General features: G+C 39.2%; 1 protein-coding gene across 1 annotated transcript in view; it reads right to left on the bottom strand.

Moving 5' to 3' along the window:
* The window catches only part of Gpc5 (glypican 5), a 1,376,768-nt gene that overhangs the window by 1,336,516 nt on the left and 24,102 nt on the right, over nt 1-16,150 (bottom strand). The window contains exon 2 of the mRNA XM_021182017.2: nt 3,150-3,311. Within this exon, the coding sequence (XP_021037676.1) occupies nt 3,150-3,311 (162 nt within the window). The remainder of the gene's footprint in view (nt 1-3,149; nt 3,312-16,150) is intronic.

Genomic DNA, 16,150 nt, shown 5'->3' with positions numbered 1-16,150 from the left:
GTTCTCATCCTTGAAAAAAAGTATTTTATTCAATTTACATATTTTTCTTCTCTTTTTTAAAAACATGTCCTTTGCATATATACCATGGCTTTCAGTTTAGTGTTTCTATGGGATTCCCGAGTTTGTGAACAAACGGGTCTCTGAGTTTTGTGTCTTTTCTTGGATTCTTTTCCTTCAGTTTGTTGGTTTCATCCAATTCCTATGTGTTACTTTTTATTTCATCATATTTTATTTTATTATTTTATTTTTATTCCTTAGAAAACCTGTTCATTTTCTATTGAGAGACAGAAAAAGGGTGGATGTTGATGAGAAGGAAGGTGGGAACAAACTGGAAGGAGTGGAAGAAAAGAAAGACATAGTCAGAATATTGTGTGAGAAAAGAGCTAATTTTAATAAAAGCAAAAATAAAAATAAAAAAGAGGAACTCAATAATAAAATAAGGAAACTTAAAATTATCAAATCAACATTCAGGAACTGATCTCTTAAATCTCAGTCAAGCAGATTTCTTCCGTATAAAATGCAGTGGATTATTTTAAATGCAGATATTCATTTTTCAGTAACTAATTGGTAAAGTGGCCAACTCAATTATGATGCTGCAAGTTTGATTTTTCATCTGGTTTTGGCATACATGTTTAAGGTTCATTTATGACATTACAGCCCAAGACAACTCTTCTGTTCATTTAATTAAGGGCTGGTATCCTTGAAAGTTTTGTTCCAATAAAAGCATATGAGAGAAATTCTTCTAAGTCTATATTGTCTTCTCCTGACTCTGAAATGATGCCTGCCAGTGGAGCTTATGATAGCTGATTATAGGAAATCATCCCATAATACCATTTTACTGTTACTTTCATAATTAATCTTAAAGCCGAAGTTTATCCTGTTAATAACAGTACATGAGACTCACTAAACAGAAAGACAAGAAGACTACAGAACAATAAATGACATTGAACCAGAAGTGGTGATCCCAGACCTTCATACACATTTTGTTACTGACATGGTCATCACCCAACCTTTAGCAGTTTCAGCAAAGATTTTCAGCAATTCTAGGTTCTGCAATCTTTTGATCTTTGTTGATTTATTTAGAAATATCTTATTGATGAAAGTATATTAAATTGCCTTTGAAGGGAGAAATATTAAGTGCTTATGTGACAGCAACTGATGGCACTACGCTCTTGTCTGCAGTTAATGCCACCGAGCAAGATTAGGCTGATTTATCTGGACCTTGCCTGTTCTGTCAGAACATGGTCACCTGTTCTGAAAGGATGAACTTTGAGGTTAAAAGATGAGAATTCATAAGTAATTCTCCCCATGTCAACCTTTTCCTTGACACTCTTATATATGTGTTTTAAGAGTTTTTTTCCAACTTTGGCCTTACCTTCTCAAGTATGTGACCACCAACCAGAAACTTGACCTTACCTTCTCAAGCATGGAGTTGACAACCAGAAACTCCCTGGCTTGGACGTTTCTACTTCCCTCTCCCTCCAAAAATACATTCTCTATATCACAATTCTCTCATTATCATGAGGAATAATCATATTATTTTCACTGGACAGCTGCGGCTTTCTAATTTTCCCAGTTCAAATCACAAATCTTTGTTTAAATTTAATGTCAATGACATTCTTCCCACAATGTCTCATAAGTAAATTCCATTAGAGATATAAAGCTATATTCTAAACCCTCCCCAAACATAGTTGTGTGGAGGATTTGTCTGTTACTATGTATTATAATGCTAAAACACTGGCCCCCAATATGTGGTTGCCCCCCCCCAAAAAGGAGATCCTCATATACACCAAGCGATGCTATGCAACCTTACCCCCCAAGTTATCCTTGCTTGGTCAATAAAGATACCTATAGACTATAGCTAGGCAGAAGAGAGGTATGTGGGGTTTTGGTTCCTGGGGATTGGGGTCTGAGGAAGAGACCTCAAAGAGGAGATGGGAGGGAAGGAAGACAACGCCAGGGGATAAGTGGATCACTATATATTGGGGTTACAGACAGGGAAATAGACAAAATAGCATAGTGGGTAGAGAGAGCTTCTAAGGCTTATTATAAATATAAAGGTTCTCTGTCTTTTATTTGGGAACTAAATGATCTAAGAATGGGTAGAAATTCCCAATTAATATTTACCACAATATAGCTGAACCAATATCTTAAAATCTGATGCTTCAAAATTTCTGAAGAAAAAATCTCATCAATTCATGATAAACTATATATTAACTCAAGTTGAATTTTATTATGATTTACTGTGCTTACTTTATTTATTAAGTATAATTTTAAAAATAAGCTTTGTAATTTAGTTATGCACATAAAGAATACAAATAATTTGCATATATTGACAATTAAAATGCCTATTACACAGGAAAACCAACAGAACCTATATCCCATGTTGAGCAGAGCTATAAATTGGTTTTAAATGGTATGTTAACTATTTTTTCCATTTTAATCATAGGCATAATAGTTAATGTTTCATACAAAAAAATAAGCAGTTTTATTACAGTAATAAGGAATTTTACAGAAAAAAATATGATAAAAAGACCATCTATCCTTCAGTGTGCTTAATAATCTCATAATTCATTAATTTTATGTGTCAACATGATGTTTGATTTAGGGGTGAATTCTGAGATTAGTTGAACCTTAAACATCAACAATATCTCCAATGTTACCATTTACCACTCTTGGATACACTCAGTACATCAAATCTTTGTTCTCTTGAAAACCACATGATGTTTCCAGGAGAAAACTCAAGATAAATATTTCTTCAATTCATATGTTTAAAAATAAATTTTTGATTATGCAGGTAAAAGTCACTGAGATTTTTATGTTACCATCCCCTGCCCCCATGGGATTTAATAAATATGGGTTTACACTGGGATAAAATGATGGGTGAGAATCATGAAAAGCTGGAAAGAATGTAGAATGGTATGCATTCCTGTGGATTTTTCAATAACACATTTTCTCCTGTCGTATTCAATATCCACTCAGGAAGCCTCCATACATAATTTATGATGGCTAGAAAAACAAACTTCGCTTTATAGCAGAGTGATACACAATGACAAAGAAATAAGCCTAGCCAAGTTTACTAATATTGCTTTCACAAGTAAATGGTTTAAATGGGCTGGTCATTAGTGTCAGAACTCAAATCCATCTACCTTGAAAAGCAGCTGCATTTCGGGATATTAGCAACTTTAATGTTGAGCTGGATGTCTGAAGCACCTGCTGCAAATCTTGCCGAGCTGCAATCTGGTACCTCTCCTCCATCTTCCTGGTACAGCACGTTGGGTTTTTGGATAGGCAAACCTGAAGATCAGGTCCTGAAAGACAAATGGTATTTCCCACAATGACTATCAGTCCATTAAGAAACATGACAGGTTACAGGGCAAATGTTATGACTAACCCTGCATGCTAGAGGTTTGTGTACAGTGTGAGAAATTGATTCTCAAGTGCATTTGCTATCGGAAAACTTACCTATCAAACACTATTATCACATAAAGTCCCATATCCTTGGGATGCCAAGAGACTCACACCATGCTATTCCATAAAAGTAGTCCTCTTTGCACTAAGTATTTAAGCCAAGTGTTGATAGTTTGGGCTACCTGGATTTTATAGAGTGCTCCCTGCAAGTTTGTTAGAATTACCTAAGAAAGGTTTTTCTTTTTGACTCCTGAAGCTTCTGAGTTCCCACATTAGGAAATGAATAAAACTAAAATATGTTCACGTGCATCCACACATATACAGATCAGTGCGCCAGTGTAACAGCCCCAATTCAAGCTCTTCCTCCACATCCATAGACACAGTCTGAAGGCTCCTTAACTAAAGTTATTCTCAAAAAGAGTGAAAACATGTAAGGCACTCTGCTCTCTCTGCCAATATGAGATACCAACAACTCTAACAATGTTGGCTTTAGTTTGCTGAAGCTAAACAACAAAAGACACTATTTGAGCACTTTAAAAAGCTAAGAAGTATCAAATATTTACAGACATCACAATAGGTAAAAGGTTGACATTCTTTCATTTGTCTTCCCTAAAGTGATATACAAGCAAATTCTAGTTCAAAGAGTAAAATTGATTGAATGAAAACCAAGCTATCTTCTCAGGTTTGCTCCTAAAAGGGAAAATCAGGGGATTAGCATTCAGAAGAGCACAATAACAAAAAGGAAAGAGAAACAACTAATACTGAAGAATATAAACCTGTGTAGTGTAAGAATAACTAGGAAGGATTTTAAAATAACAATGGTTGATTATGGCAAACAGGACTCCAGAAGGCAACACTGTTTTCTAGCTCGAATTTCCACTCACGGCCTAGAAATATGCCCTGAGCAATATGCCCCCTGCAGTGGTTTGAATAAGAATGGCCTAAAAAAGTGGATGCTTACAGTCAGCTATTGGATGGATCACAGGGCTCCCAATGGAGGAGCTAGAGAAAGTACCCAAGGAGCTAAAGGGATCTGCAACCCTATAGGTGGAACAACATTAGGAACTAACCACTACCCCGGAGCTCTTGACTCTAGCTGCATTTGTATCAAAAGATGGCCTAATCAGCCATCACTGGAAAGAGAGGCCCATTGGACACACAAACTTTATATGCCCCAGTACAAGGGAACGCCAGGGCCAAAAAAATGGGAATGGGTGGGTAGGGAAGTGGGGGGGGGTATGGGGGACTTTTGGGATAGCATTGGAAATGTAATTGAGGAAAATACGTAATAATAATAATAATAAAAAGAATGGCCTAAAAAAAAAATTAGGAGCTGTGACCTTGTTGGCTTGTTCTCTCTCTCTCTCTCTCTCCCTCTCTCTCCCTCTCTCTCTCTCTCTCTCTCTCTCTCTCTCTCTCTCTCTCTCTCTCTCTCTCTCCCTCTCTCTCTCCCTCTCCCCCCTCTCTCTTCCTCCTCCCTCCCCACCTTACCCCTCACCCCCACCCCCACCCCTACCATGAGCCATGACAGAGCTCTCAGCCCCAGCTCCAGCTCCAGCACCCATCTAACATGCCTCCACACTCCTGCCTTGATAACAGACTAACCTCTGAAACTACAAGCAAACTTGTCCCAATTAAAGGTTTGTCTGTTTTATTTTTTATAAAACCTGCTTTGGTTACAGTGTTTTTTCAGAGCCATAGAACAGTGACTAAGACATCACTTTTCTCTGTTTCTCCCTCCACCTATGCATGGCCAGGACCATACATAAACCATTGTGGTCCTCCCTTCAGAGTCTGCTCTTGTGCAGTTCCTGGTGTACACCAGGCTCATCCTCCCTCCCTCTAAAGACACAGTTCTTTAGCTCTGTCTCCTCCTTCTGTCTAAAGGACTTTCACCCATCACTGGTAGGAAGCGCACACCTCCTTCCCGTTTGTTCTTAGGGTTAGGTCTTTAGATCTATGCTTCATCTTTCCTGAGGATATCTCACAACCTCCCAGACAGCTTAAGTCCTTATAGCATAGATCTATAAGGGGACATTATCTCTCCACTACAGTTATAATGTTGAAAACTTTATATTCTTTGATATGATACCCAATTAATTAGCTCTCCCCCTAATACTGAAAAGCCCCAAGTAGGAAAAATTTCACTTGTCAATTATCATTGTACACACCCAATACAACAATATTATACATTATATCCTTTAATCCTTATAGCAACTTTATGATTGATATATATATATGTATATATATATATGTATATATATATATATGTATGTATATGTGTATATATATATATATATATATACCATTATTGTCACATTTCATGTAAAAGAAACTGGGTATAAAAAAAGCTGAAACTTCATTGTTTGAAGTTGAGGATGTAGCTCAGTGGTAGAGCGTTTATCTGGTACATGCAAGGCCCTTGTTCAATCCCTAGCACCTCAGAAAAAAAGAGTTCCTTTGTATTAGTTGGGTGGGGTAGCACACACGTGTCTCAGATGGAAGAAACAGAGGAAACCAAATGCCAAGTCAGCCTGGGTTACATAACGTGTGCCAGGTTAGCCTGGGATGCAAAGGGAAAGGCTATCTCAGAAAAGGAGAGGAAAGAGGGGACATAGAATTACCCAGTGTCACACACCAAGGCTACAAAATGGTAGAGCTGATTCCCTACTCATAATCATCACCATGATTCTACCAAGAGGAAAGCAAGTCTGAAACCTATAATCGGCTGCTTTATGTAACTAACTGGCCATTTCCTCTCCCCACTTAGAAAGGAGGCATCTGTTTGGAAAGCTGCCAGATAACAAATTTAAGGTTAGGAACTATCAAACGGGATTTACTCAAAATAAAACAGTCTAAAATATAGCTACAGAGCACTCATTTGCCACTTTGCCCAATTTTAAATTATGGAAACTACAATTGGAAAGATGCTGCAAACTGTTCCCACAGATAGTGTAAGCGCAGAGCCAAGAAGACGCTACACTCAAAACTCAAAGGAAGTGCCGGAGCCTTCCAACACTTGGAGAATATGCAGACCCCGGTCAACAAGAGCCGGCACCGAGGGAAGCTTTCATTTACAATCTTGAAATTTTATAATGACCATGCAAACCTCAATTCAAAAGCTATCCGAAATAGGGTACCACAGTTCTAAAGTCAGCTCATTTTTAATTGTACACATTTTAATCAGTGCCACCTACAAGGTATGCTTAAATGACTTAAAGTTGAGTGCCAGAGCAGGCAAAACAAGAGGCGGTTTAAAAAGAACCTTTTCTTTCTTCTCGTGTTCATCCAACAACAGAGAGGATTCTAAAGTAAAGGAAATCCTGAGGGAAAAGACCATGTACTCGCTGTTCACAGTGTAGCTGCAAAGGGGTTGCTAAGATGCTTGTTGATAAAAAGACCACACAGCCGTCTTGTGCTGTAAATAAATCAGACAACAGAAAAAAGCAAAGCCAGAGAGAACACAAACGTATGCTGCAAATAACAGGAGGTTTCTTTTTTCTTTTCTTTTTTTTTCTTTTTAAGATATCAAAGCCAGGCTTCAAGGAACATGGCATAATCCCAGCCTACTCTGAAATGGCAAGACAGCCCAGGCTCCAGAGCAGGTGTCTTGTTCCTGAACAATGAATTCAAACTCTGCAGGGAACGCTAACGAGAAAACAACATTAAAAATAAAATAGTAAGCCCTTCACAGAAGGAATCATCAGCTAAGATAGCTGGGACGTTTCTAGGTTCTCATCCAGGAGCAACAGGGTTTGTTAATTCCTGATTGTTCCCAACATAAAATACTCACAGCCACCAGCCTACTTAAGTATTTGTTGAATGTGTTAAAGCAGGAAGACTGGAAGGCATTCTGCAATGACAGTGATGGGAACTGTATATAGTTTCACTATTTCTGTATCCTCAAATATAACCAGACAGAACCAGAAAAGTTTCTTTAAAAATCAAAAAAATAAAAAACCACATATACAAAAACTAACAAACTAAGCCCCTCACAATTAGAATAGGACAGCTCCAAAGCTTTAAGCTACAAACAAGAAAGTGAAAACTAACATGCACAAGATCTTTGCAGCATCAGAATCGAGGAGGGAGGAGGCAGCAAAGGAAGTGGCTGACCGACAGAGGAAAGAGCATAAATCACCACAACAGCCGACACAGGAAAATACAACCAACCAACCTGGGACTGTGCATGGCAGCCTCCTCATGGAAGGCAGGACTGAGCAGAGGAGTCAGGACCCCACAGATCCCAGCAGGGCTCCCTCTGAGGACAGAGCTCATTTGGTAGGAAAGCCTTTGGAAGTAGACTCAAAATGTCAGTGAGCCAGGAGACATAGAAAGATGGTTTGGCAGCTTTTCAACATGGAACCAGCCCCCAAGCTAGCAATGTTCTAGAAGGTGAACTGTGTAGATGGTAGTTCCCATCACAGTGTCAAACTGTTAGACAGCCCAATTAACAAGGTAAGAAAATAAGTCAACTAAGGACATGTAGAAAGAAAACAAGATAAACATATTATTGAGCTAGCTTGCTTCCTTCCTTCCTTCATTTCTTTCCTTCTTCCTTTCTTCCTTCCTTTCTTTCTTTCCTTCTTTCTTCTTTTTCTTCCATTTTGACGTTTGAGACAAGGTCTCACCATAGACTTCAGGCTGACCTAGGTAGAATTCTCTGTGTAGACTAGACTGCTCTCAAACTCATGGCAATCCTCCTGTTTCTGTCTCGCAATTCTAGTGTTATTGACTTGGTGTACCACCATGTTATTTCAAGCAGCCATATTCTTAAATCTTACTCAAGAACAATAGAAAAGGAAATTCTTTAAAATGAAAAAAAAAAGCTATTTTGAGCCTGTCTTGAAATAAATGTTAAACAAACCAAGAAAAATGATGAACAGAAAATGTTAATGTCAAATCTCATACACACTGACTACAATCAAGAGGAGCAATGGGGAAAAGCGTGCCCACGAACTACACACTAAAGAAAGGGCTGCCCCACAGAGACAGACCAGAGAGTTAGCTATGTCACAGAACCTAATCAAAGATAATGAACGGTATACTACACAGAAGAAAGGCATGCACTGAATTAGAACACCTCACAGTCAAGGTGACAGCACTTAGGGAAGAGCTAGAGATGAGAAACAACTTCTGTGTGAAGACTCCACTGGAAGAAATGCAGAAGCAGAGACACAGAGGCGTGCTGTGAGAGGAACTGGGAGGAAAGACAATTGTAAAAAGTCAAAAAGAATGAAAAGGTCTGGAATTCAGTGGCAACCGAATTAAAGGGAGGTATGATACCTCCAGGAGACAATGAGTGGCTTGTGACTACTGGCTTAAATGGCCATTAGTGAAGTATTCAAATTCTAGCTTTAGTTCTACTCTGTATTCTTGGAAATTGAGAATATTTTTTTTTAATGTGGAAGAGATACAACTGTAATAAAAACAAGATGAAATCAAACCCTATAATCTTGAGTTTGAAGTATAAATAAAAATCATCAAGAACTTTTCCTTTAAGAAATATGTTTCCTAATGTTTTAGGAAAGATCTAGAAGTTATAACTCACCAGGGCCCAGGTCATGGCCATGAAATGACATTTCTCTCAAGAGGAAAATCAGCCTCTTTAAGAAATGGCTTTGGGCTTAGAGAGATGGCTCCCCTACTCAGTGTGCACACTGTACTTGTAGAGGACATGAGTGTGGTCCCCAGCACCCATGTCTAGAAGTTCAGTCTCCTGTAACTCCAGCTCCAGAGGACATGATGCCTTCATCTGGTCTCTATAGACCTCGGCATTCTCATGCACAGAGAGACTTTTGAGACAGGATTTCACTCATTCACACACACACACACACACACTCACACACACTCGTGTACATACACACACACACAAACATTAAACTAAAATAAATCTCTAGAAAATAAATAAATAAATGGTTTGGGGCATTAAATAGACAAGACAATCGCTGCTAAAACACAGTCATCTGCTAGTAGAGAGGTACCATCAGGATCCCTTGTCCTAGTAGAGCAATCAGAAACTAGGTTAGTGTGGTAGAACTACCATAATAAAATACCACAGGCCTGTGACTTACTGGATGGAAATGACTTGCCTCACAGTTGAGAGAAGAAATCCAAGAGACAGCTGCCAACAGACTGGTCTCTCCCCGGCAAGCAGATGGCATCATCTCTCTGTACCCATTCATCATGCCCATCCTAAAGTCTGTTCCTCTTTTCAATGAGACCTCAGTCAGGTGGAAGAGGGCCCTGTCTGAGAATTTAATTACCTCCTGAAAGTCAAAATCTCCAAACACAGCCACTTCAGGGCCAGAGCTTTAGCATGACTGTTACATGCAGTGTGTGGTGGAAGAAGACTTCCAGAAAGTACCTAGCAGCCAAACATGAGAAAATATGATTTTATAGTGAAAAAACATGAGTTGCATAAAATCAAAGTTTCATAAAGACAAGATGAATTTGCAACCCCTGTATTTTATTACAAATAGTTCTTTCATAAAGAACATTGCAACCACAGTCCTCCCCACCCCGCCTCTACTCCTCTGAGCTCTCTGTCACCTCCCCTCTCCCCCAGATTCACTCCCCTTCTCATTCTTCAGAAAAGAGCCGGCCTCCAAAACATGACAGCCAAACAGGACATGAGAAGATAAAATAAGGCAAGGGGAAAGCCCTGATATTGATGCTGGACAAGCAACACAAGAGGAGGAAAGATGTCTCAAGAGCAGGCAAAAGAGTCAGAGATATACCCGTTCTCACTGTTAGGAGTCTCATAAGAACACCAAGATAACAGTCATGACATATACACAGAGGACCTGGTATAGACCTACTAAGGCTCTATGCTTGCTGCTTCCATCTCTGTGAGCCCATGTGAACCCTGCCTATTTTATTTGGTGGACTATGTTCTATTGGTATCCTCCATTCCTCTGACTCCTACAATTTTTTCTCCTTCTCTTCTGTAGGGTATCTCAAGATCTGAGAGAAGGGATGCAATGGAGACCTCCAATTTAGACTCTTTCTGCACAATGTCTGGCTGTGGGTTTCTGCACCTGCTCTTATCCCACCAGAGGAAGCCTATCTGGTGATGACAGGACAAGGTACCAATCTATGAATGTAACAGAATATCATTAGGAATCATTTGATTGATTTCTTTTAACCAGTCCTGTTTGCTCTTACCCTAGGCTTCTAGGTATCCAGTCTCTAGTTTCTGGCTATTCAGGTAGTGCTGGGTATGGGCTCCCTCTCTTGGCATGGGCCTCAAGTTAAATCAAACATTGGTTGGCCACTCCCATGAGTTCTGTGGCACTGCAGGCAGGACAGTGTTTTGTGGCTGAGTTATAGTCTAGGTTTCTCCTTTGATAGCCTCCAGAGTGCCTTCTTATGCCAAGAAGACCAGAACTTAGAGGGTGAAGGTTCCAAGCAGGTTCCAGCTCAACCTCTCTATGTTCAGTGAGCTGAGTGAAAGTTGTCCTCAGCAATCAGGCCCCCACTGTGATTTCAGAAGCAACCTTCTGTCCCAGCATCAGCTTGGGTTGTTAGTATAGCTCCATGGGAATTCACTGAGCAACAACTCAACCAAATGCAACCCAGTTCCCACTACTGGAAGCTTTGCCTAGCTATGAAAAAAAATGGCCAGTTCAGACTCCATATCCTCCACTACTAGGAGTCCTCACTAGAATCATCCTCATAGATTCCAAGAAGTTTCCACCACACTAGGCTTTCATGCTGCCCCCAAATAATCTCCAATTTCAGCTATCTCTCCCCACACTTTGTCCCTCCATCTTTCCAACCCCCACCCTCACCCCACCTCCACTCTCCCACCTCTACACCTCATGCTGCCTCCAATAACCAGTTTGAGTGTTTGAAAGTACAATTTTATCATACTTAATGTTGTAGAGAATCCACAACTGGAAGCCGATTGATAAGCAGGAAGATCTTGCCTTTCAGAAATGACCTGTGCCAGAGCATTCAAACGGTCAATGAAGTAAGTCTTTCCTAACAATGAGTTGGTAGAATCGCACCAAACCCAAATGCATTAATAGACTGAGGTGTTAAGCAACAAATAGCTGCTCCAACCAAAGCAAAAGAAAAGGGAAGCGACGGGAGCCTCCCTCCAGCCTTGTCAAGTACAGAAGCAATGCCTTGCCAGGGAGATCCAACCTGAATTCAATCTCATCTCTGAATCCAGCTGCCAATGTATAGCAAACATGAAAGACTAAGGAACCCTTTTATCCTGCACCCTTGGTATGCAATCAGCAATATATAGATTGGGGGAAGCTCCGGATCTGTTGCTTAGCAATGTGTTTACAGATGATCAGACTGTAGGAAGGCAGCAAAGAGAATTCTGTGGTTGGGACTGAACTCTTAAGAAGGCAGTGAGGTCATGGCAAATTTCCAAGACTTAACAAAAGTGGTGTTAAAGAGTGTTCATCTTACATCTCATTGAAGAACACTTGTTCTATGTGAATCTCTTGCCTGTGATTTACTTTGTAATATATTTTGTGTAAGGGCTGCTGGTGGAAAATACACATTCTCTTTTGATTTCAAATAAAAAAATGCTACTAAATCTATGAGATTTTTATAATTAGCTGACACTTTACTGTCAGTGAGTGTTGGGAATATCCTCAATACTAAGACACTAAGAAAAGCTAACCCACAGACAGGGAATGAATGGTACAGAGGATGAAATATCTCATGCTAATTCCTTACCCCTACTCTTCAAGAACATCCTCTTGCCAAGGGTGTGGAAACTGACAGGAACCTCTTAGATGCTACCATACAGAGTTTCACTGAATCAAACATAATGCTCTATCAAGAAAGGTTTAAAAACACTTGAGGCTGTGAGACTAGCAAAACTTCTAGAAGTGGCATACAGTCCACTAAGAGCAAACCAGTTCTTTCTCTTGGCATCCATTAAAGGTCTGTCTCACTAGAACACATATAATTTTGATGAGATCTATGTCCATATGAGGAAAATTGACTAGGTTAAACATACTATTGTATTCTGTCAGTGCAATGATTGTTTCAGAAATAGCCAGTCACAAAAAATGAAATGTACTAAAGTCTTTGCCAGGGCCCCTTGAGAGCAAAGTTTTCACTTCAGCAGCACCTAGATGTGAAGGTACAAATGTCTCAGATCTTCAGCGCCATGGCTATTTTCCAAGTCACCATAAGGATGGCATCTACCACATTCTGCTGTCACCTGTAACATTAAGATAGCTACCTAATACACAGATAAAACAGGCCATACCACTTAATTTTCTCTTATTTCAGGATTTTAGATAGACTTTACACAAAACAGAAGAATAACACAATTCCATGGGTGCCCAATTCACCTGTCCCAAAGTAAAGACAAATCATGCCTATACCGTGCAAGACATTTGCTACAACTAGCCATGTCTTTTAATTATGTGTATGAATTAATTCTAGACAAAATAAACCAATTAAAGCCACAGAAATGAGGGGAAAAGGGAAAGGCCCTCAGAAGAAGGCAACATTTGGAAGACAAAGAAAACATTAGATTATCGTTCCATCTTTGGCTCTGGATCTGATCACATTCTAAGTATAAGCTGACTAAATACAAGTAGACTCTCAGTCTTTCTGGAAGCTAGGAAATTGGGATCAGCATCTGGGAAGTAAGAGAGGAACCAGGACCAGGGAACTGAACAGTGGCTGAGTTCACAGTGTAGTACTGCTCACATGGCCACCGCCTGACATGCACCTCACATGAGTGAAAAAGATTCCACCAAGCCCACAGGAAAAATTAAATGGAAGGATAGTTGTCACCCAAGAGAGGGGATTGTCATGTTCACTCAAGGTCGCATTGGTCACATTCAAGAGCTTATAGTTTTCAAACATCTCTATGGATCTTGGCTGCCTTTTTTTTTTTTCATAGTCATACTGCATTTAAGATCCTGGAAGTTTACCTCCACTCACTGAAAGCTATTTTACTAAAACCTGTTTAATTATGTACTAAGCATCTTTTCTAATTTCTCTCTATGTCATCTGTGTATGTGCTTATGTGCGCATGTGTGTGTGTGTGTGTGTGCTTATATGTACATTTTTGTTTCTGTGTGCCTGAATGTGCTTGTGTATGGGCAGGTTCATGTAGGTGTGCGTGTTTGCATATGTGTGTGAATGTGCGTGTGCATGTGTCTGCTTATGTGTATTACTTGCTCCTGTTTCCTGCTGAGACTAAAGTTTCCACCACAGGATGCAGACTTAGCTTTATTCCAGCTTTGTTTTTCCCTGTGCTTTTTGTTTCAAGCATATTGGAAGCAACTAAAACAAAACCCACCGTGAAAGGTTTTCAGTAGGATGTTAATAAATTTCTTCTATTTCTTTCTTGCACATACAGTGTTTTGTAATAAATTTAAGAAGACACTTCTTAGCTCAAAATTAATGAGGGAGCTTCAAAACATTCTATCTAGGAAGAACATATTGCTGAAGACATCAAAAACTGGTTCAATAAACTATATGAAATAGTATTTATGGTTATTGTTTTTACGTTTTTACAAATATTCTTATTAAAGTGTCGCTATAATTTATGGATTCGTTTATTACTTTATATAATATTTTCATTGTTCCATAAAACTTTGTACAGATATCATTCATAAAAATGAAAACTCTTAAAATAATATTAAATATTTCAGATATTATGAGTTTTTGTAGTCCCATACTCAATGAAAATTAATGGTGAGGTCTCAGAAAACTCAGGGAAATAAAGTCACTACAATGCTCCCAGATGGGCTAGGAACAATGGCCTTTACACACATAAATGCCATTACTGGGCCTTCCATAGAGAATGTGCTCACAGTTTTGTTTTGTTTTTCCTAGAGATGGTCAACTAATGTTCCCGTAAAAATCACATACTTAAATCCTTATTCATATAACCAATAACAGGCACTTCTCATATGAAAGGGTATGTTGTTGGTTTATGAAGCAGTGGAAAAGACATGCTAAGGGGGATGCTTTCTCAAACTTCAGGTGATAAATTTGGAGTCAAAAGTCAACACTCAACACTCTATTGATGTTAACCAGTTTTGGGGACAACAGGTGCTCTTTTCCCAGACCCCCACCCCACAATAGTAGTAATAGTAGTAGCCGCAGCAGCATAATCTGCTATTTGTAGAAAAAGATAAGTGAATTGCAATACGATTCCTTCTATTTAAGGGAGCCCAAATAGTTCTACTTTGTGTGTGTGTGTGTGTTTGTGTGTGTGTGTGTGTTGTAAGTGAGTGTGTATGCCAGAGGACAATGGAAAGTATGTCGTCCTCAGAAAGACTATCCACCTTCTTTGAGAAAACCTCAAGAACCCTCCTGACCCCCCCAGTGCTAAGACTGTGAGTGCACAGCACCATCCCCAGCCTTTTTCCCCTGGTTTCCAAGGATTGAGCTCAAATCCTGAAGTCTGTGGTCTATTGCTATTTCACCATCTCTCCTAAATAACCTATGCCAATAATGGTTTTAGAAGTTGTCTATTTTGAAGTACTAGAGGTTAATTCACGTTTGACATAATTTGTAGGGTTGTTATAAATTCTCCAGCACAGTGAAGTAATGCTAATGCTAAGTGTTTTGTTTTGTTTTTTGTTTTTTTGTGGTTTTTTTTTTTTTTTTTTTTTTTTTTTTTTTGCAATAACTCTTTAGTTCTGAAAAAGTCTCAGGAGTCCATCTTGAATAGGAAATTATCAGCATCGGGAAGATTTTGACAAAGAGGAGCTGTCAAGGATCTCTACTAACTCCCAAAATAGTTGTGAGACATTCTCTATTCTCTAAGCCCTTACAGAACTTTGCATACCCAACACATACAATGAAACAGCAAGCAGATAATCTGAATAGAGGCTAAGAGATAAAAATGGATGGTTCTAAAAGCCTTAAAAGTACATGTTCCTACTTCTGTGCCCCTGGGTCCATACTCATCTCATGAGTGTGGAAACAAGGACACTTGAGAATGATTGGCAGAAATATGCTCAGGGTAGGGTACCTCTGTTTGATAAAGTGAGATCATAAGGTCATTACCAAGACTTTTTTTATATCTCCTACTTGTCTATGATTCCACAAGATGGATTATAAATTTAGCCACACATTTTCGAAGTAGAGGAATCTTTTTGTATTAGCAGCAAAAACATTTCACAAAACACTACAAGAGAAAGAGAAAGCAAGTCACACAGAGATGTAAATACAGTCATTGTGCAAGCAAAGTCAAAGGGGTGTAGGCAAGAGTCTTAAAATCAGGGAGTCCCTGCTTCTCAAGTCATGAATCAGGCACATGACGAACTAAATTACTCCTGAAACTCTGAGTGTCATAGCAATGGTCCCACCAAAAACAAGGGGACCATCTATAGGCAACTATAGAAAATGGTTATAGTTTAACTAAACTAATATTGCAGCATGTGAAATGCATAAGGTACAGAATAATGAAAAAACCCACATGTATGTACCTCGGGAGGACAGGAAGGTAATAAAATGAGTTTTAGGGTCAAATCTGATGCAGATGCAGGATACTCAGCATCATATCATACTAATAGTTCTGAAAGTCCGTGGATTTGGAGACACAAGTGAAGCAAGAATCCTGTTACCATCACCATAGCACAGGCCCTCTACACACAGGATAAACCCAGAACTGTGAGCATGAAAATCATTCAGAGACTCATCAAAAAAGGAAAACCATTTAACCATGCATTATCTCGTTTTATGCTTTGATGACCGTAACGCCCACAGTAACATTTTCCTAGGGTCTATGGCTCAG

The sequence above is a fragment of the Mus caroli genome, unplaced genomic scaffold (genome assembly GCF_978045245.1).
Source record: "Mus caroli unplaced genomic scaffold, Mus_caroli_1 scaffold_12, whole genome shotgun sequence".
NCBI classification, from domain to species: domain Eukaryota; kingdom Metazoa; phylum Chordata; class Mammalia; order Rodentia; family Muridae; genus Mus; species Mus caroli.
The sequence above is the reverse complement of the archived record's forward strand: the minus strand, read 5'-3'. Positions and strand labels throughout refer to the sequence as shown.